The 23,018-nt window shown below is 36.9% G+C and overlaps 1 protein-coding gene across 2 annotated transcripts in view; it reads right to left on the bottom strand.

Moving 5' to 3' along the window:
* Positions 1–227: 227 nt before the first annotated feature.
* FAM91A1 (family with sequence similarity 91 member A1) overlaps positions 228–23,018 on the bottom strand; it is a 42,910-nt gene continuing 20,119 nt past the window's right edge. Inside the window, exons 15-24 of one of the 2 annotated variants that reach the window (XM_025450297.3) lie at positions 21,581–21,713; positions 17,206–17,354; positions 15,454–15,588; positions 15,215–15,328; positions 11,326–11,398; positions 8,949–9,098; positions 6,873–6,977; positions 6,269–6,392; positions 4,959–5,028; positions 228–3,211 (exon numbers count right to left, since the gene is read on the bottom strand). In XM_025450297.3, the coding sequence (XP_025306082.1) occupies positions 3,026–3,211; positions 4,959–5,028; positions 6,269–6,392; positions 6,873–6,977; positions 8,949–9,098; positions 11,326–11,398; positions 15,215–15,328; positions 15,454–15,588; positions 17,206–17,354; positions 21,581–21,713 (1,239 nt within the window). In that variant the 3' untranslated portion in view covers positions 228–3,025. The remainder of the gene's footprint in view (positions 3,212–4,958; positions 5,029–6,268; positions 6,393–6,872; positions 6,978–8,948; positions 9,099–11,325; positions 11,399–15,214; positions 15,329–15,453; positions 15,589–17,205; positions 17,355–21,580; positions 21,714–23,018) is intronic. The other variant, XM_025450298.3, reaches the window with a different exon arrangement.

Below are 23,018 nucleotides of genomic sequence, written 5' to 3'. Positions count from 1 at the left end.
TAAAAATAAAGTCCATAGTATAGTAAATAGTACTATCCTAAGGTTAACTTGAGTTTTCACATATAGGCCATAGTTTAAAAGGTGGTAACATTGGGGGAGGCTTGGGGAAAGGTGTAGGAAACATCCCTGGATTATCTTTGCAACTTTCCTATAAATTTGAAACTTCCTATAAATCTGCAATGAAAAGGTAAAGGTCATTAAAGAAAAGTACAGGAAAGCCACAGCACTGAAAGCATGGCTCTATTTAATATTAAGAAAGGAACTTACAGATTATGTACACATTTTCGCAGTAATTTGATCAACACCACAGTTTATTTGTAAACATATTATATGTGTCAATAATCAAATTGACAACACTTTATACATTTTGTTGTAGAATATTAACATCATACCAGAAAACAATCCACTGTACTCAGTTACAGAGTTTTGGTACTTTAAAATCTTTAAATACAAACTGTATTTGAAACACTGAACATAAAATAGAAACAATGAATGGCAGAGAAGATTGACAACATCGAGTAAAAAAACCTGGTATTTCTCCAGAAAATGAATATAAAACCAGCTGATTACATATTTAAAATGAAAGAAAGGAATCGAGAAAATCAGATATGTTTTTAAACGACATAAAGTTGCATTCCTTTAGACCCACCTGGGAGGTGTATCATACTAAATTCTGTGTCCTTTTTGATATTTCTTTTTCTCTTGGTTTCTAAAGAATGTATCCCATGGTTTAAGGACATTAAGGGGAGAACAGAAAGGGAGGTAGCACAAAGCCAAATGAAATTACTTTAAAATTCTTTCATAAGTCTTCTTTGGCAAATAAAGTCTACTCTTAAAATTTAACGGTTTGTTGAATGGGATCGACAGTTCTAAGATTAGGAGATGAGTTAACATATGGATGAAACAAAGCCAAGTTCATAAAGCAAAGCACAAAAGCAGCTTTCACATTTTACTAACAGCTCTAAAAAGCAGATTCTCCCTCCTTAAAACTATGAGAGGTTTTCAACTGGGAATCAGAACCTTTCCTCATTCACAGGAGAAAAACCAGAGTTGTCCACCTGTTTTTCCAGTACTTTCCCTAAAATTCATGATCATTATTAGGTTCTAATTCTTTCCCCATTATCTCTCAAAGGAAATATAGCAGCAAATCACTCCCATATTTTAAGTTTTCAATTCACCACCAACTGGGTTCACTGCCAACTACAAATTATTCGATTCTTTATTAGTGTACATGTCATTACAGTAGGCTTAGATTGTTAATACAGGAATAAATAAAATAACTACAGTTAATATAAACAAAGCAAATGAAAATGAGATTAAAGAGCCCTGATCAAGTTGAAATACTTACAACTTTCGGTTGAAAAACTGTAGAAGTTACATACATACCTAATAGTACTAGGAATGTACAATATCAATTATTGGAAAAATAAATGAGTGATTCACAGTCATAAGAAATTATTTTAATATTAGTATGTATTTTGCCTTTTACAGACAAACATTTATAACATACACTTGATTTCTACCTCATATAAGACAAAGTAGAAAACGAAACGTTACTGCACTTACCCAAAACACGGCACTGACTGTGTGCCACAGGTAACCTGCTCCAAGATATTCAATTCTATAGGTAGGCCATTGTATTGAATGAATGGTTATGTTAACAGTTTTAAGAAAGGCATATATTTCCAGTAGTATGTTAAATACACAAATACCAATTCTATAAATAACAAAATTATCAGCAAAAATGTTTAGGTTATAACATTCCCAAATTCTCTAATGCTTTAAATGTTTTAGATATATGTTGTTTGACCAGTTAGTTTGGTTACAGTTTTAAACAAGCAAACCATTATCCTATGAGAAGAGCTACACTAAACTATAACACTGCACAAACTTCCCAAGGAAGGTAACTTAAAAAATCTAGAAAGTGATTCCAATTATTCTAATTAACATTTGAGATCTAAAAGAATCAATGACTCAAGAAACATTTTAAAATTACTCAATTTTTCTTTATCAGTTCCTCCAAAACTATTCACATAAATTTAAGATCCAGATTGCTTAAGAATATCTTCAAAGGAGGTTTATCACCAAAGTGTTTCTGATCAGAAGACATAGCCTTAATACCTCTAATAGGTAATTCTAACCTATAAAATCACAATCCTTGGTTTCAAAACATCAAATTCAATTTCATAACAATTCATTGGTAAAGCTACTAAACAAAAAATCAGTCTGGGTGAAAACGTGCAGCAGCCACAGTTACAAGAGTGGAAAATAAATTCTATTTTTCCATAAAGACTCTATGAAAATATAAAGCCCAAAGTGAGTGACAACAGAAGTCCACATACAAATGTTGGTTTAAAAATAGAATGTTTTCCAAAGCTTCTCATGAGATGTCAATGTATAGTCATAGTCTGAGTTAAGATCTTATAAATCAAGGTTAAATTATACATAACTATGCTGATTTACATACTTTCAACAATGTTCAACTCATGTACATAATTTACAGATAGCCACAGAAATTCTTAATGCCCCATCATATCATCTCTCAAAACTGGATGTTTATTGTTTTATAGTTTTGCTACTTTAAGTACCAAGAAGCCTTTTCAGAGGAAGAGTTCCACCTCTTCCATGATCCCCTAGAGAGTAGGTAACAAAATATAAAATTAAACAAGATTTATGTTTGATAAACTAACATATAAAATTACCACTGCAATATTCATAGTGACTGCTTATAAACATAACAGTCATCATAAAGCCTATAAAGTATATCCTCAGTTTTATAAAAGAAATGCAGATTGTCTCAAGGTAAAAAATACAGTGCAGGCTGCTAAAAAGCTCTTTGTTGCCTTAGGAGGTGCAATAATGAGGAAAACTTGAAAAAACGTGAACATGTTTCCCCAATCTTTTAACATCGGTTGGGCGTGAATTGCACTGCAGCAGCAGGATGCTTTTTAGTGGCTGGCACTATAAAGCTAACGTTAAGAAAGAAAAAAGGCAGAAAGTGTGAGCAACAAATGGTGGAACCGAATTATTGCAAATGGAGATTAGCAGTAAGAAGCGAGGAAGGTGACCGTCCACTCCATTCTGATAAGATGCCATCTTTAAAGATTAAGTTCTTTGCAGGAAGTGGAACTCCTGCGTCAGCACAGGAGGACTGCGAGAGCACACTGGAAAAGCTGGCCTCAGTGGGAACATCCAGTGTTGAAGCACCTTCCTAAAAGACCAAGGAACCGGAGAAAATTCCTAGATTCAACACTTAACCAAATAATTTAATACAGTTCATTATAAATACTGACTCTGATGACCCAAGATGTTTGTGGAACACAAAGCACCGTGGGAGACGCAAAGATCAACCTCACAAACCCCAACTACTCAGGGACATCCATTCCACACTTACCATGTCCAAAACCCTAACTCTCCAGTTAAGTTCCTCCCCAGCCCTCCCTACTCCCTACATCATGCTAGCCCAGACACTGGAGAATCATTCTTGACGCCTCCCTTCTTCACCACACCCTCAATCTTTTCCTCACATTGAATTAATCACCAGGTTCTAGCAATCTAACTCCAACATATATCCTACATTATTCATTCCCTGTAGCCCACCAGCATATACTCCAGGCCAGTGGTCTCCAAAGTGGGTACTCACTCCAAAGTTGGGTATGGGGCTATAAAAATTTTAGAAATCCTCTACCAACTACTGCATCCTTACAAAATTTCTATTTTTGTGTATGTTTTATAATACACATAATTTATTGATTTAACAGTACATATGTATAATAAACCTTTACTATGGATACATGCAAAATTTGGGGGTATTTTTAATTAAAAAGGGAGCTCAGCTACCAGCAACTCTCACTTGGGCTATGACAGTGGTCTCCGACCTGGTCTTGCTTCTATGCTTTGTTCCTTCTTAATCTGCTCTTCAAATGGTAACTAATCTTTTAAAACAGCTGATCAGAAATAATATCATTCTTGTTTAAAAGTCTTTAATAATTTATCTTTTCACTCGAACATAAAATATAAATTCTTTGATATACTCTAGAAGGCTCTGCTATCCTTTCCTCTTCAGCCCCACCTCTTGCCACTATTCCTCCCCCGCTCCCACTTTCACAAGGTTTCCACCACACCAGCCTTCTTTCCTTTCCTTGTACACCAAGTGCTTTCCTCACACAGGACCTTTGCTCCTATCAAGCTCTGCATGGCACACTCTTTTCCATCTCTTAGAAGTTTCAGCTTTTATATCATCTCTGTCCATTTAAATTAGGTCCCTTTAGATCCCATCAGATTCCAAGGAGTCTGGCTCCTTCAAAAATACCCATTGAAATCTGTCATTACTTATATATTTCAATGTTTACTTGACTATTTACAGTCTCAAGCATCATTATAAGCTCCACTAGTGTCTCCCTCTGCACCTAATAAGGGTCTGGTATAGAGTAGACTCAAGTATTTAAAATAAATGAAACAAAACTCCAAAACACTGATTTCATAATGTTGGATCACATCTTCTGAACAGAAATACTCCATTCCCAAAGTTTATCTACAAATCAAGTCTACAGAGTATCCTTTCTTTTCTTGGGGAAGGGGGAAGACAAAAGGTCTAAAGCACTGGCCTGCACCACAAACAGACAGCCTCCTCTCAGCAACCAAGAACCACTGCAGTTAATGGAAGCGTATCATGTCCAAGAACTAGCACCTAGCATGATGCATGGCTCATGGGGTAGATGCTTAACACAATTTCTCTTGAACGAAACACTGGCACAGAACAGAGTCTCAGCTTTAGACGTTCTTCATCTGGACAGTGAAATCACATGCAAGAAAACTAACTTCCTAAAGCTCAGCATCTTAATCAATTAAAATCAGTGCTTATTTCATTACTGTGGAGACTCAATACAAACGTCAAAGTGTTCTGCATCCTATATCGCTCTATGCAAATACCATTTGGATTTTTTGAGTTTTGTTACCTGGAATGAGTGAACAAAGTTAAGGACTTGTAGAGACAGTTTTCTACTGGAATGTAAGAGGTTCTGAAGGCTGAAAAACAAGGGTAAAAAGTTTAAAATAAATATAATGACAAGAACTAATATCTCACAAGAGTTTAATTTCAACAATTTAAGTGCATTTATATATGTAAATACATTCTGTTTAATCACATAAACTTTTTTAAAAGTTTCAGTGGTTCTCATCAATGAAACTTCTGCCAGTTTAATAATATTAAACAGTACATAAAAAGACCATTTTAAAATAAAAAATCATGTATAAAACCAAAACTGAGAGGTTACTATTAGGAAAAGTTTAAACTATCAGTAAATGTAAATGTTAAATGAAAGAAAATGTTTAAAATGAAAACTCAGACAGGAATGACCATTATAATACCAACTTCAAACACCCCAATTAATTTTAAAATACACCTGGGTAAAAAGTCTAACAGATTTAATATACATCAACCCACTTAAATCAAGTATTTTTCAAATATGTAAACTGGTAACAATTATGGTAGCCATCTTAAATCTGTATAGTATTTCTACTTTTTTACTCATGTAGATAACTTTCAGAGAACTGTTGAAATCATTGGTCAATTGAGGTATTTTCAATCTTCTGATAAAGTATATTAAGCCAATTAGATGGATTACTTATTATCCAACTTTGTTTTTTTAAATAAAGAAGTCAAGGAGACCTTTGGACATCGGCTCTCCCAGCCACTCTACCAAGACAATCAGATTCAGGGATATTCCTCTCTGCTCAGCAGTCACATAAATTTTACTGCCTCTTAGCAACTCCTCCCAATGGATCAGAGTCAGCATGTGAGATAAAACCTACACGTCATCTCTGATACGTAATAGATGCTCATTTTAGAAAACGTGGAAGCTGAAGAAAATCTATAAACTCAGCTATAATTGCACCAAAAGAGATAATCACTATTTACATGACATAACTTGAGTGTGTTTGCTCAGGATGACAGAAGTGCACAAGGGAATCTCATATAAGCATGTGATTTTTATCACACTCTCACCAAACCTGGGTAACTAAGTTAACATACTTAAAATTAACCAAAACATGTACCCCCCAATGTCTGCATGTGTCAGATTCTTAGGTGCTGAAGTTTAATTTAGAAAAATATAGAAAAATCCTTAAACTAGCAATCTTTATTCAATCAACAAATAGACACAAGGCAATTACCATGCTCATGTGTGAAGTAAAAGAAAATAAGATGTAGCAACTGAGCACCAGAAGTCTCATAGATGAAAAGATGACAATGAATATAAACCCTCACCTCTCTTTTCTGCAAAGGCCATGTGTAGCAATTTTTCTACAAACCTTCCGGTTTAATTCAGAACTAAATAATGGAATTCCAAAGCACAGCTCGAGAGGAACCCAATCTGCTTCTGTTGTAGCAACTACAAAATGATATAGTTATTAATCACATATGTATTTACATATATTATGACTGACCAGGGTCTGTTAACTGAGGTCCAGGAATTTTCAGGTTCCTCTCAGCCCCCGCAGTCCATCAACAGGCTTATTAATAGGGGAGAGGATTCAGAGAAGTCAGTGAATCTCTAAACAGTAAAGAATCTTTTTTGAGTGTGTACATGCTTCTGGGGCCTTTTACCCCCACCCCCACCCCCACCACCCCAAGAAAGACATTGCAAGACATCTACAACATGAAAGAATTTAACACAGGAAAAATGAAATACTCTCAGGTCGTATTTTTATAACACTTTCATTGTTATCCTAAACATATAAGCATGTTTCCTAGTGAATACTTATTAAAAGGTTATGGATAATCAGAGCAAACAATGACACCCAAATGATTTAACAGAAGAGTTAAATCTCAGAAACTAGTCTAAAACTGAAGATAATTCTTAAAGCCTTACCAGAGTTTTGTTTTGCTGCTGAGTCTATAGCTGCTTCCTCAATGACCATTTCAAATGACTCTGTACTCCCATTTACGTCTGAACCAGAAGCCAAATCAGGTTCTCCTTCCAATGAAAGGACATACACAATATTAGGATTCTTGTAATTGGCACAAGTCATTCAATAGCCTTAACAGAAGAAAAGCCGTTAAGCAACAAGAATGACAATAGAGATTCACCCTGAAGCAGCTGTTTCCAACTAGGGTCAATCCTGTCCCCCAAGAGACCTCTGACAGCATTTAGAGACCTATGCAGTTGCCATGAAAGGGGACAGGGATGCTACTGATTACCTAGGAAAGCTAAACGTCCTACAATGCATGGGATAGGCCCCCGCAGCAAAGAATTACCCAGCTTAGAATGCAAACAGTGCTGAAGTGGTAAAACCCTGGCCCAAGAAATGAGGACTCAAAAGGCAGACCAAGAGGTTAGCCTTTCACGTAGATCATTCCCAAAGTCACTTCCATCCCCATGGAAATGTGCAATCAGATGTCATTCCTCCTCAAAATTCTTTGACTTTTCATATCTTCCAGTACATATGATCCTCCAAGATCTCTTGATCTTAACCTTTTTCTCAACTCTCATTTTCTGCTACTTACCAACAAATTCTTTCTTTTGATCAAGAGCTACTTGAGTGTCTGACTCCCTCCACCTGAAAGGCTGCTACCCTCCAAATAAACAATCATCTCTTATGTACCCAAATCCTCATTTTTCAAAATTTAGTTCAAACTTTACCTTCTCTAAGAAGCCTTCACTGATGGCTCAGTTGGGCTGAGATATGCCTTCTCAGTCCTACATTATTAGCACATTAAGCTGTTGCCAAGCTCCACCGCAGACTTTTAACAGTACAAAGCAGGCTGATTCATTGGTTTGTCTCCCTTCCTAGAGTTTTATTTATTCCTTAGGTCTCAGTAATTCCTATATTTCCAGTACCTAAGCAGATACTGCATAAATGTTTATGGGATGAAAGAAATAAAACATGACTGTAGCAGACATGATTTGTAATGACTGCGTAATCCATACATCTGTTTGGAAAATGCCCTCTGATACGTGGCAGCCAACTATTAAAATTAAGTCAGATCCTCTGGCCAAAGGCAAAGGACCAGGCATGAATATTCAACTCAAAGGGAGCCAATCCAATCCACTGGATGGGTGGGGAGTAATCAATCATATTTACTCAAGATTTCACGCTAAAAGGCTCAGGGAATATAATCAATCAATGACAGATGTCAGAACTGTATGGTTTTCTAGAGTTATGGACCAGAGCTGGAACCATGGGCTCCAAAGCCACATACAAGCCAAAATTATGCCAGAGCAGCAACAATCAGTATATGAGAGAAGGTGACTGGAAAACACATTTTTTAATTAGGAAGAAAAAAGGGAATCAGCTGTTGACAACGTGCAGACTGGGTTGGAGACAGAAGGAGAATACGGTCAGGAAGGCTAATGAACAGGAAAGGACTGTGACAACTCATGATTAAAGGATCGAGACACAGACCAGAATGACAGTCACTGAGGAATCTAAAGAGAGAGAAGGGAAGACAGAAGATGACATCTAGAGACTAATCACAGAACGTGGAAACTAAGGGGAAGCATGGCAAAAGAAAGAATAGACAAAGATTCTGGGCTTGGGTGATGAGACAGTGGTGCCTTTGACAGAAAGAGAATGGTTCAACAGGAAAAATTGTTAGTTCTACTCTGGAAAGACCGTGACACAGAGACTGAAGTTTCGAAGCTGTCCTTTATGTAACTGAAAGCCTATAGACATGGAGCAGAGATTAGAGGGCTAACACCCCACAACCATTCTGTAACTCCAACCCCAGGCCAATAGCCTTTTAGCTGGGCACTTAGTATTTTCTCCATCCAAACAACTGATATTTATCCAAAGGATGTCACAGAATAGTGTCTCATCTTCGTGAAAAAATACCAAGTATTAAATAATTCAACATCCCCACAAAAGTCTCCCTGCTTCTTAAGTATTAAGATTGTGATCAACTCAATACAGTGATCTTAATTCAAAGAACCCAACTGTGAGCTGACCTCGCTCATCAGAAGCATCACTGAGTTTTCTGTTTGCAAGCTGGCTAGAAGCATTCAACATGGTGACATATCCACAAAAATGCTGTAAGTCCACTTTGTTCCTCAATATCTGCAAAGCTTTATGAATGCCCATATTGACACGAGTAAACTCTAAGAAGAAAGAGTGACATCACATTATAAGTAAACAGTTTTATAACATAACATGATATCAAACATGTAAATATACTCTTATTAAACAATTCTGGGAATTACTTTTATACTTTATCGACATTGGTTCCAACAAACAACTACCTGTGAGTGTAAAAGGATGACGTACATATACATTTATAGCCTTCAGGAGGCACTTATTGTATCAAAACAAATTACCTGCTAAGTAAAAGCAAATAGGACCAGTCAGTGGCAAAATTCTCTAGGCTTCTTTGTGGTTTTATTCTGCCTCGAATGCTTACTTGTTGGGCTTCTGCCAGGAAAGTATTAAATACATATTTTTGAAAAAATTTTAGAAGTAAAATTATTCCTATTGAAACTAAAGCTAAAAATGTACTTGAAATTATATCCTTAATAAATTAAATATTATGCAAGTACTCATAAATAGATTAACTTTGAAAGGTGCTCTATACTCAAATATGAAGATTCCTTTCTTTTATAATTCATAAAATAATCTTCCAAGGCAAAAGAGCTATTCATCAGCTTTTGAGATTTTATAGTTTGAAGATCCTGTTGTCACTAGTCTATATGTTCAGGTGGATATTTTCCCCCACAGAATTTATAAAGTGTCAAAGGATTAAATAGCAAAGTTTAATTGCAGAGAAATACTTATTTCTGAGAAGAGGCTGTTTTTTGGAAGAGAAAAACTCTTCTCCAAATTTTTTTTTAAAAGATTTTATTTATTCATGAGAGAAACACAGAAAGAGGCAAAGACATAGAGAGAGGCTCCTTGTGAGGAGCCTGATGTGGGACTCAATCCCAGGTCTGGGATCACGCCTTGAGCCAAAGGCAGACACTCAACTGCTGAGCCACTTAGGTGTCCCTCTTCTCCAAATTTCATGAACATTTATTCACAACAGGCAAAAGAGAGAACTGAATTTCAAACGGGAGATTTCTGCAGTCTAGCAATGTAAGAAGGAAAAAGATCTTTTTAAAATCTTCCTTTTCCTGACGTTGGTGGAGTAAGGGACAGTGGGGACTATCATTTTGGAAGAATATTAAGTTCTTATACAAATATAAGTTAATTTTAAAAAAAGAAAAAAAACAAATTAATGCAAGTTAGGTTACTTGAACCATTTACTGCTCTCTAAAAATTCAAGCAATATGGCTTTAAGAACCAGAAATACAAGATTACAGAACAGCAGTTTTACATGAAGTAGGAAACAGAACTGCTATATGAGTATCATTTTTAACCAGATACAGAAAAGGTTATCTTCTATACTAAACAAAATAAAGAATAAATTTGCTTTTAACAAAAATTCTGTGAGCATCTTTCATCAAATGCACTATAGCTCACATCCAATTCTAGAAAAAGATAACTTTAAACAGGGCCTTCTCCCTTGATTCTAACTAGCTTAATTTAGCTCAAACTCAAATCCTCTCTAATAACAAAAATAACATTTAAATTCAAAATCAGATGCTGAAAGAGGAAATACATGCAAGTACTCTGTGAACCGTAAAATAGCATACACATGTTCATTGGCATCTAGTTCTAAATTACCTAAAAAAGCTGCAGGAAGGTGGGAGGGACAGTATGTAACATTGGGGGGAGGAAGGAGATCAACATTCTCTGCATAAAATATTCCCAATAAATTATCTTCTCCCTTTGCCTCCAAATAAATAAACAATAAAAGACATGTGAAAGTCTAAACAGAGAGAAAACCTAGTCTTCCACCTAGGTAGGCAGAGACCCACTGATATACTTCATCTCAAAGGCAGACTAGTCTTCCTTCAAAGGTCCCAAGTGAGTCTTATTCTACTAGTTCTTTGTGGGAAAAGGCACATGACAGAAAACTACCTTTGCCAATACTCCTTTTCTTAATTATTAAAGACTTATTTACTTGAGAGAGAGAGCACGTGAGCATGAGCAGAGTTAGGGGGAGGTAGAGGGAGAGAATCTCAAGCAGACCCCCTGCTGAGTGTGGAGCCCAATGTGGGGTTTGATCTCATGACTCTGAGATCATGACATGAGCCAAAATCAAGAGTCTAATGCTTAACCAACTGAGTCACCCAGGCACCCCCATCTTTGCCAATACTCTTTAAAAGCCACATGATAAGACCCTAGAACTTAAAATTTTTAAGAATTCACTTCTTACGTTTTCTACCAAACTGTTGATAAAGATTAATAATGATAAAGAAGTCAAACAGATATAATTCAAAAGTAAGATACCTCCTTGTAGTTCTGTTTCATCAAATGGAAATGGTATGTGGACAGTTTCTCCTATCCCATGCAAACCATGCCCCTAAACATGAAGAAACACAGTTGAAAGGTATACAAGAAACCTGTATTTCCAAGAACAAACAGGTAATCAAACAATAAATAAGACTATGCCATGTAATGATATATTCTATGTTAATATTCCATTAAAAAATTTTTCAACAATTTTTTATTTTTCTCCAGCAAGCAAAGATCATCTTAAGTGCATATTAATTTATAAGACTGAAGTCAAGTACACTCACACAAGGGTTAGCTGCTGTTCTGAGAGAGGAAAGTGGTAAAAGAATCCCATCATCCATCAGCTGGTATATCATGAACTGGGAATGCAAAACTCAAAAACCTGCACTCAGTGACATATATTCAAAATTATATAATTATAAAAGCCCCTCAAAAGGGGTTAAATAACTTAATGGCTGTTATTTTCAAGGCAGCTGCAGAAAAGAAAAGAGAGAGAGAGAGAAGCTCCCTATGAACCAAAATGGAAAGGTCTCTACTTGATAAGTGAAAAAAGCATGGGACTATACTGTGCACTGGCTCACACATGCATAAAGAAATTCTAGGTGGGTATTGGCAGAAACCAATAAATGTATCTGATTTGGAGGAGAAATGGGAAAAATGGGGCAGTGTTAGAAGTGCAGTGATACTTTTCTCTGTGTATCTTTTAATAATGTTTTATTTCTGAATCATGTGTAGGTTCTACCAATTCAAAAATTAAATTTAAAAAAATCTGAATCTCACCACCCCACTCCCATGCTACAAATAATGATTTATTTTTATCTCCTGCATTCAATTAATGTTCATTTGAATTCTGTTAGTTTTAAAGGGTTTTTGCATTTAAATCCCTAAATTTGTTATGGCTTTGCAACTGTGCAAGAATAATAAGCATGAAAAATTTAATTTTATGTTTATGTGCCTTTAGTGTTGTTATAATAGAAAATTTAAATTAACACTGGGGAGCTATATATTTTTCCCTTTAAAAAAAACTCTACATGTCATTTAAATTGAAAGTACTCTGACATAAAAGAAAAAAATCATTTCAGAGAAAAATTGCACTCATTTAGATGGTTCAAATAACAACTTGAACATTATTTCTTTGGACAGCTCCCTTCTACTTCATTGGTACAGTTATGATATGAATCCTAACCAAGACTTTATAATGAAAGCATGGTTTTAATCAAAATCTTAATTTTGCTACAAGTTCCAGCAGGGTGAATTTCTTCCATAAAACTTAATAAAGGAGGCATCCTTTTTTAGCAAAAACAAAACTCTGTAATGAACATTTTAAAACTCCTCTGCTTCTACTACCATTACCAATACATACATAACGTCTTTTGAGATCTTCCTATGTGTTAAGTGCAGGACCATGTGGATTATGCAAGTCAGTCATTCGTTTCAACCTTATAAGGCCAGAATCCCGTTAAAATCTCTAGTTTGCAGGTAAGGTATTCAAGATTACTGAAATCGCCCAAGACTTCTAATAAGGGTAGAATCAAGATCTGAATTTAGGCAGACTGACTCAAGCCCACGCCTAACCCATTCCATGATGTCATCTCCCACCACTAAGCCCTGCTAGGGGTTCCTCCCTGCTGGCTAACACATCAACCCTCATGGCTTCAAGTACCTCCATGTGCTGATGCAGACACTTAAGTCAGTGTCTCCTGTTCAACTTTTGTTTGGATTTCAAAATATTTTCAATTACTGATTAGGTAGCTCTACCATCCAAACGTCCCACAGACACCTTATATTCAACAGGCCCCAACACAACACATCATCTGATCCCCATCAACTGGCTCTTCCTCCTCTGTTCTCTCAAGTAGTGATATCACCATTCTTCCACTTTCATAAGCCAATATCCGGGGAAACATTCTCTTCCTCTTCTCATGTCCTTCTCAGACATCTGATCAATTCTATTAATTTTAATTTGTAATAATTCCTGAATCCATTTTTTCCTTTCAATTTTTATTACCACTTCTCTGATCTAGGCTGTCTTCACCTCTTATTGGGACTCCTATACTAAATCCTAACTGGACCTCTTGCTCCAGGTATCTTACCGCACCCAATCAGTCTCAGCATACTCTCCAAGCTGATCTTCCCAAAACATATTGACCATATAAATCCTCTGCTTAGCACCTTTCACTGGCTACCATCAATCTATAGGGTAGAGTCTAAGCTCTATAGCAAAACAGTCAAGGTACGCTATATGCCAGGGCCTGCCTACATTAAAACACTCATGAGAACCTCCTCTGAGCCAGGCACTGTTCAGGTACTAGGGAAGTAGCAGTGGAGAAAAAGAAAAAAATCTCTGCCCAGAGATTTATTCCTGCTGCCTGGCCTGGCTCTCTTCTGTATCATCCTTCTATACATAAACAGAGTCTCATTCTAACAAGTGTCCCTTAAGCCTTTCTCCTTGCCTCAAGGCTGAATCGGGTACTTCTGTCTAATGCTTGCACTGTATATAATCCTATTCAGCACTCAGAAAAAAAACTGAAACTGACACCTAACGCAACATTTTCCAACAGACTTAAATCCCTTAAACTCAGGGACTGTGTCTTATTTGTATATCCCCGTTAATTAGCACAGAATATGGCACAAATGGTTGTTAGTGGAATACATTAATGAAATCCTTATTGAGAACCTATTATGAAGCAGAAAGCGTGCTGCACACTTCACACACAGTCTTGTTTCATTCAACAATCATAGGACTATAAATTGCTTATCTCACCATTAGCTGCTACTATCACTTTTTGTTGCTATACAATAAATATTGCCATCTCCATTTTACAAGCCAGAAACTAAGCATAAGTATCTTTGAAATGCCACACAGCTCATTAGCACATGAAAAGAGGCTCACCATCATTAGGCATCAGGAAAATACAAATCAAAACCACAATGAGATACAGCTTCACACCCTAGGAGGGTTATAATAAAATAAGTCAGATAATACCAAGTGCTAGTGGGAATATAAAATGGTGCAGCCACTCTGGGAAACAGTCTGGAAATTCCTTAAACAGTTACATATAGAACTACCATATAATCCAGCACTTCCAGTCCTAGCCACCTACCTAAGAGAAATGACAACAGGGTCACACAAAAGCCCATAAATGAACATTTATAGCAGTGACTACCATTATTCCTAAGAGCCATAAAGTGGAAACAATCCAAATGTCCACCAGCAATGGATGGAAAAACAAAATGTGGCATATTTATACAAGGGACTCTTATTTGGCCGTAAAAAGGAATGCAGTACTGAATCATGAAAGGCTGATGCATGCTACATGATGAACCACGAAAACATTTTGCAAAGTAAAAGAGGCCAGGGACAAAAGACCATGTATTACATGACTCTACGTATGTGAAAGGCTCAGAATAAGCATTCTAGAGAGACAAGTAGATTAGTGTTGTTTAGGGCTGGGGAATTGGGGAAGTGAGAACTAAATGTTCAGGAGTTCTCTTTTGAGGTGATATAAATATTCTAAAAATGAGCATGGTGATGGTTGTGGACACCTGTGCCTACACTGAAAACCACTGAGTTGTACAATTTAAAATGGTGAACTGTATGCTAAGTGAATTCTAGCTCAACAGAGCTATTTTAAGTACAGCCACACGGGCAGCAAAAGAGGAAGCTGGAATCCAAAGCTGGGTCTAACTACAAAGTCTGTGTTGTTTCTGGGAGTCCCACACTGCCAGACAAACGCCAGGACAAAAACCCACATCTGGTCTCTTACATTTCAGCTTTACAAATGTCAAATTACATCCGACTGCAACTCAGTAGAAAGCTAGACAAATTGTCATCTTTAAAATCAAAATCCAAAATTGGTTGTTTCAAATAAAGCCACAGTACCTGAATCAAAACTGCCGAATGTGTCAAAGCATCATTCAACATCGTCAGCACATTTGATGTAGGAACTACCCCAGGATCATGACCCCAAGATGTTATTAGTAATCGATCATAACCCTATGGAAAAGAAATGAATAAAAGATAAAATGGTATTTAGAAATTAAAAAAAAAAAAATAAGAAGGTCACTATAATGTTGTTTACCAATTTCTATCCTCCTCAAACCACACCTCACACAACGTACCTGGAATATGTCTGGTAGTTTTCGAAGTCTTGTACCTTTGGACAATAAAAGAGATGGTGGTCCTTGACCAGTGATGTAATAAATGTACAGTTTAAACCAGACAGAACTGACTTCTGGGATAGCTGGTCCAATATGCTGTAATCACAAAGCAGGTAAGAGAAAGTTTCAATACATAGGTAAGGCAGCCAAATCTCACAAGGGACCCAGGATAGTTTTGCAAAAGCTAAGCCTCGCGTGTTAACTGCTACTATCCTTATAAAAATAAATTTCAAACGCTCCATTGAAACAGTTTAAATGTTTTCCTAAAACTGAGAAAGCACATCTTACCACTGCAATTGGGTGAATGAACTCGAGTAGAACACCAGGGTTTGAACCTTGGCTTTGTCGTCTCAGCTCTATCATCTTAGGAAGGTCACTTAAACTCTCTGTGCCTCACTTTACTCTCCTGTAATGTGGTGATAAAATATCTACCTTATAAAGACACTATAAGGTTGTTCAGAAAGGTTTAAAACAGCACTTGTCATACAATAAGCTCTATTCCAAAGTGTTAGTAATTGTCATTAATCACATGCAATTTTTCACAAAAGGGGCTATCTAACCTTCCATCCACCTTACTATTCATTTAGTTCATGGACTCCTACTAATGCCTAGAAGCTGTGTTACAGAATAGGAGGAAGTATGTATATGGGATGGTGTTGATGGTTGCGGGGATGGGTACACAAGAAATTATTTTTAAAAGGCTGGTAAATGCCAATCAATAACCACTCCCACTGAATAGAGGACAAATTTGGGGGTGTGGGAGGTATGCTCACCAAAGCAGCTAGAACAACAAAGCAATAAAATCAACCTTGTATAAGGATCCCTTCCTTTCTCCTACACCATTAACCTGGCACATCTAGGAAAATCAGGCAGGATGTAGCACTGAAGAACAGTGACATGATCCCCTCTGAAAATGGCACAGGCCACAATGTCCTTGCTAAGTACACAAATACACAACTGATTTATTTTTAAAAAGTAAAAAGCCAGCAGCAATGTTCACAAGTCAATTTACAGATAACTAGAGTTTTAGCTTTTAAACATAATCCTTCCTTTCCAGTTTATTTAGCAATCATAGAAGCCTCTTATTCTTCCTAATTAAATTGACTTTTTCCCTCAAGGCAATCCAGGCTTCCTTAAGAGCATCCAAAACATTCTCTTTAAATTTAAATTTAAATTGACTTTTTCCCTCAAGGCAATCCAGGCTTCCTTAAGAGCATCCAAAACATTCTCTTTAAAATACTACGTTCATCAATGTGGCGCCTGGGTGGTTCAGTTGGTTGAGCATCTGACTCTTGGTTTCGGCTCAGATCATGATCTCAGGATCCTGAGAATGAGCCCCACGACAGGCTCCTTGCTCAGAGCCAAGACTGCTGGAGATTCTCTCCCTCTGCCCCTCTGCCCACTCGCACGTGCACTCTCATTCACATAAAGTCTTTAAAAGATATTAATAAAACACCACATTCATCATGAAAACTTCAATGTATCACAAGTTGCTAGACGATGCGTGAATAAAACATACCATTTCTACCCTCACAAACTGAACCGAACATCTTTCAACAGCATAAAATACAAAAGTGCTTTCTGAGTTACTGGTTTTAATATCTGGCATCTGCAAACTGAAAAATAACATGATAAACCAGTCAACCTCTTCATCAAGTCACCTCAAGGACGTCTGAAATGACAGCACTGGTGATACTTCACATGGCTCTTTACCTGAGGGGTACAGCTGCTCACAGGCCGGATTTCATTGGTGAGAGGAGCCATGGACACGAGCAGTGTGTAATTTTTGTTGAGAACTCGGCTGCAGGTTGCAGGGTCCAGACCAAGGAGGCTCTCACAGCGTAAGAGATCCAGAGGAAAACCTGAATCATGACCAAGCACACACACAAAATGAAAGACTGATGATGTGACACAACATCTAAGACAAAATATTGGTAACTACCTTAGTGTTTAAACATTGTTTTCATAGACAGAGTACCCCTATTAACAGTGTCAAATTTCCCTGGAAACAGGAACTCAGGCCCTTTAAGACTTAAAGCCAACAGTCTTTATTCCCTGGTCTAGGAAGATAATTGTCTACTGGTGTTTCATGAAGCTACTACTTTTACGATAAAAGTATGGATTTGCTCTATCTTCCTTCTTCTCCATCTCCAGCCACCCCAGGGCAGTGGTATATTAGAAAGAACCATGTGCCACAAAGAAACAGTGTCCTGGCCTCCCTCAATTTCTGTTTTCTACAAAGAGCTTCACCACCAAGTTCTGAATTTGGTATAGGAACAAGAGTTCCTCATTAACAATATGTGCCCAAGTCTGCTGGTCCATAAAGCACAAACTCACTCAGCATGTAATAGATTTTAAGTGTTCCCATTTGTAATCCTTTCAGAAAATACCAGTCCTATTTGTTCTCTAAAAAGATAATGTAAGACTGAGAGAAACCAAGTCAGCCCTTCTCCCTCTCAAGCAAGAATGAATCAAAAACCATGTGGCCTGCTCAAAGGGTCTAGAAGCAGTGAGTACAACTAGCACCAGGCCTTTGGTCTTCAACATCACACTCCAGGAAAAAGAGATCAGGCTCCTACCAGGAGAAAGGCTGATTCCAGGACTAGACAGAAGTGCAAGAGGAAACTGTTTTGCCAGAAAGTAAAAAACTGCCCCAAAAGTAAAAAATTTTTTTAAAAGATGGAGGCATGGCACAAGGAAACTGGAGCCAGCTTGAGGGGAAATCCTACCGGCAAAATGTGAGGCCACTCTAGCATATGCGTAATTAAGAGAGAGCAATGACTAATGATAAGCCATTGGAAAAAAACAGAAATTTATCAATCCATACTGAGAATATAAAAGAATGCTTAGTCTCAGCTATTACTAGAACAGGAGTTGGAAAAAATGAGAAATTTACAACAACCATCACAGTGAAGAATGGTTCAGGCAGGACTACCACTGAATATTCAATACTCAGGGTGGGGCTGGGGGGGTGGGGGGGGAGGCAGGCGGATATACTGATGAGGAGCAGGATATGTGCATGGTCTTAAAGTATCTGCCCATAGATTACTTAGCAGTTTCAAGTGGGGAGAATATTTAACTATATAGTAGGAAAACCAGAAAACACATCAACTAACTAACATCACAATGGACAGACAGAAATTACATGCCTCCAGATGTCATACCCTTAGGAGAACATGACATTACTTCAGTAATACACTAAACTTGAGTGCATAATCTGAATCTAATCACAACAAAACATCACACCCACCTAAGTGAGAAACTTCCTCATAAGGCCAACAAAAAGGGACTATAGTCTTAAAAAATAAGAATGTTCTAGGACAAAAAGAAGTTAGAAATTTGTTTCAGAATAAAGGTGATAAAGGAGACTGTGACAATTTAATGTAGTATCAGATCTTAAACTAGATCCTGTACTTGAGAGGGGCAAAATGCCATTAAGGACATTATTGGGTCAACTGATAAACAGGAATACAAATGGCAGGATTACTGTATCAATATTAAATCTTCTGAAGTTGATGTAAGGGAATAGCCCTGTTCTTAAGAAACATAGCCTGAATAATTTTGTGGAGAAAGACCATATACAACTTGCTCCCACATTCTGGGTTAAAAGTAATTATACTATCCTTAAATTTTTTGTAAATTTAAAATATTTCCAAATAAAATGTTAATAATGGAGGAGAGAGTCATACAGATGTCAGGAAGAACATCTCTTCCACACAACTGGTAAACAGGGAGGCAGGAGAATAAAGTGGCTGTAAGACAAATCTGGCTACAGCCAGATGTGATGTTAATTTTGAAGTAAAATCAGAGTTGAGCAGGTGGCTTAGGAAAAGGAGAAAAGGGAAAGAATTCTATTAAGACTATAGAAATTTATACTTGATTACGTACAATAAATCAAGAACAAATTTAATAAACAGAAATCACAGCAAGTGAAAAAATTGTCGGATAAAAAAAATCTTAGGAGAGATTAAACATTGAAAGCTCTAACTAGTACCAAAAATAGTCAACTATCTAACCTCAAAAGTTAGAAAAACACTTAACTACTTTCATACAGATAAGGTTTCGGTTTTTCATTTAACTTACTTTTTGGTACATAGACTATTCATGGTGAAAAACAAAGTTTAGTCCAGACTACTAAGCAATAGATTCATGAATAAATCAATGAAAAGCTTAATGTTCAGGAGAAGATAATAAAAGTGATACAGCACGGATGCCTGGGTGGCTCAGAAACGGAGCGTCTGCCTTTGGCTCAGGGCGTGATCCCACAGTCCTGGGATCGAGTCCCACATCGGGCTCCCTGCATGGAGCCTGCTTCTCCCTCTGCCTGTGTCTCTGTCTGCCTCTCTCTCTGTGTCTCTCATGAATGAATAAATAAAATCTTAAAAAAAAAAAAAGATTTAAAAGTGATAGAGCAAAGGAAAAAATATTTTTTTTCAAGAAAACACGGACTTAAGTCCCATCTCTTCCACTGACTAATCATACAGGCCATAATGACTAAATGGGCAAGAGATATGACCAAGACAAGCTTCAATTCTTTATCTATAAAATGAGTTACTTGCCTGGTCACTGGTACTAACTCTCGTAGATGCTATGATGGGCAGGAAAGGTTGGTGTATTTCAAGATGGCCATAACAGAGTATCTCAAATATTTTAACCCATTATCTCCTTAAGTCACTAAAAAGTAATTTCAGGATTTTTACATTCAAAGACATCTTCAAGATTGTGCTGCTCATTGCTTAGGTCACAAGATCTATTTGGTAGCCAAAAATAGCTATTAACAAATGTTTCATGAATAAGTGCTTTGGCCTCTTGGCATCTGGTGACTTAATATTCTCAGTTCTAACTATTAATGAATAATCTGAAAAAGAGCCCCTGCATGGAATCATTCCTAACGCAGAACTCTGACCCTGACACCCTAAGGCTGTAGAAGCAAGTCACGAGGAACTGAGTGTATGCAGCTTCACTCAGCTCAACCACTCAGCATATCTGTCTTTACACCTCTGCGACCACTTTTATGAAGTAACAACTGATTCCATCCTTAAATTTTTAAATTGAGCTAAAAGAAAGCCAGATGCTGGTGAAAGTAGAATGAGAATGAAGATGACTAAGAAACCAACGGTGAAACTGGTGATGAAATTTAATGTTCTCAGGGTGTTAAGAGTTCAGAGTTCCAAGATGCAGATCCTGTGAGTAAGCGAGGGCTGGTGCCAAATGCTCTTCACTGGTGCCCAACCCACGTCATCTTTTTAAAAACATACATTTCAGGGTGACGCTGCTCTACTCAGAACTGTCTGTTCAGCTACAGTTTGGGAACCCTCTATCTATCCCACACTCGAGAGCTCACACCAGAGCAAGAGCCACAGTTAAGGCTCATCATAGATTAAAACTGCCATGGCTTCTTTCTTTTACTCTTTAAAAAGGTTCTCTGTTCTCTTTTTTATTTTTTTTAAAGCAAAATACTTTTGTAAATATTACAGCAGCATTTCCATCAGAAGCTCCTGTTTATTCCTTTTATAGAATCTAATCTTTCATTCAGGAAGTGTAACATTTCCTGAACCAACTAAATTTTGTCATTTGTTCACCCCTCAAACTGAGGCCAGTACTAAACACCATCCAGCCACTTAAACAAATTAACCATTTTTAGAGGTCCTAAGCAGATTTAGATACTACAAATGTCAGTGGCATACAAGAAAAGAGAAAAAGTTGGGGAATCCCTGGGTAGCTCAGCGGTTTAGTGCCTGCCTTAGGCCCAGGGTGTGATCCTGGAGTCCTGGGATTCAAGTCCCACATCGGGCTCCCAGCATAGAGCCTGCTTCTCCCTCTGTGTCTCTGCCTCTCTCTCGATCTGTGTCTCTCATGAATAAATAAGTTAAATCTTTAAAAAAAAAAAAAAAAGAGAGAGAAAGGAAAGTTAAGAAAGAGTTAACAGGCAAAGAAATTCACAAAACAGGCCTCTAGTTGGAAATTCGACATGACGTCTATACAAAATGTATTAAGCGATGATTAGATAAGCAAGCATGACCTGTTTAATTTCTTAGAAAGAAGGTCCATAGGGTTATGTCTTCAAAATCAAGTACATTTATCATACCATAATTGGGTTGGTCTGGCTGTGCAGTCTGTGCAACTAGATCTTTATTATGACGCAGAAACAATATTGTGTTTCTCAGAGTAAGTGCATGATCAAAATATCTCTGTGCTTCTCCTTCACCAGTGCTCTGAACCTAAACCAAGAGAAAATAAATTGTGCAATATGACTCTCAAGTCATTCATCCTAATATATAATAATACAATAGTGACATTAAGACATTAGAATCACTAAGCCAAAAATTTGCCCAGGCAACATCGAAACAAATATTAATCTAAATCTCAATTGTTTCCATTTGAATTCATCTTTGAAGATGACAGAAATTACTCCAGCAAATAAAACTAACAATTTTAAACAACCAAATAATACTAAACTATACCATTATACGTTGTATCTCCCACATATTATTCAAATACAGTACTTAAAAAAAAGTTAAGATCTATATTCTGCTTCATCCAGAAAAGTACTCCAATCCATGGTCACCAATTATACCTCTAATTCTCATCATCATGTCCACAGTTCTGTATCACTGGCTGCAAGGGACAATGGAGTATGTGATTCAACACAGCTGTTTCGACACTACTAAATATACAGCTTAAAATCATTCAAAAAGAATTCACCAAGTCCCTATTATGTGCTGGGTATGACCTGTCTAGGAATGTAGGGACAGAACAGTGGACAAAACCCCTGTGCTCACTGGCCTTACATTTTAACACATGCTTTTCTGAAACTGAGTCAAGTACTTCTTTAACATGTAAAAATACATCACAGAAACAACATAGGAAATGGAAGGACAGGTCTACAGGGGAAAATGACTAAATTAGATTGACATTAAAAAATAAGATCAATCAGGGTATTTGGGTGACTCAGTCAGTTAAGGGGTCTGCCTTTGGCTCGGGTCATGATACCAGGGGTCCTAGGATCTAGCCCTATGTTGGGCTCCCTGCTCAGTAAGGAGCCTGCTTTCTCCTCTCCCTCTGCCCCTCCCCCTCTGCCCCTCCTCCCTCTATCTCAAATAATAAAATCTTTAAAAGAAATAAGATCAACCAATAAAATTTAATCAAAATGAGGCTTCTTAAAATAGTTACGAAACTATTTTTAACTAAACTTCAGACTAAAAAGATTTCCCATGAATGACCATGCAGCATAAAAGGATATAGATATATAAAGAATAAAGAAATCTTCCAATTTGCTACCTGTGATAAGACTAGTTGAGGTGAGAAAAATAAAAATCAGGAAAACAGAACTTAAAATGTGCTAGAAAATAAATTTATTGGCAAAAGATACATAATTTATTAGAAATGGAATTAACAAGATATTAAAAGCACTGATGGAACAATAGATGTATAAAGGTAAAATAAAAGAGACTAATTAATAGCAAGGATTATCTCAAATATAGTTCTATACTATCAAACTAAAAATCCTATGAAGAAAGAGTGAA

This window comes from Canis lupus, chromosome 13 (genome assembly GCF_003254725.2).
Source record: "Canis lupus dingo isolate Sandy chromosome 13, ASM325472v2, whole genome shotgun sequence".
Classification (NCBI taxonomy): Eukaryota; Metazoa; Chordata; class Mammalia; order Carnivora; family Canidae; genus Canis; species Canis lupus.
This window is presented reverse-complemented; position numbering and strand designations above follow the sequence as displayed.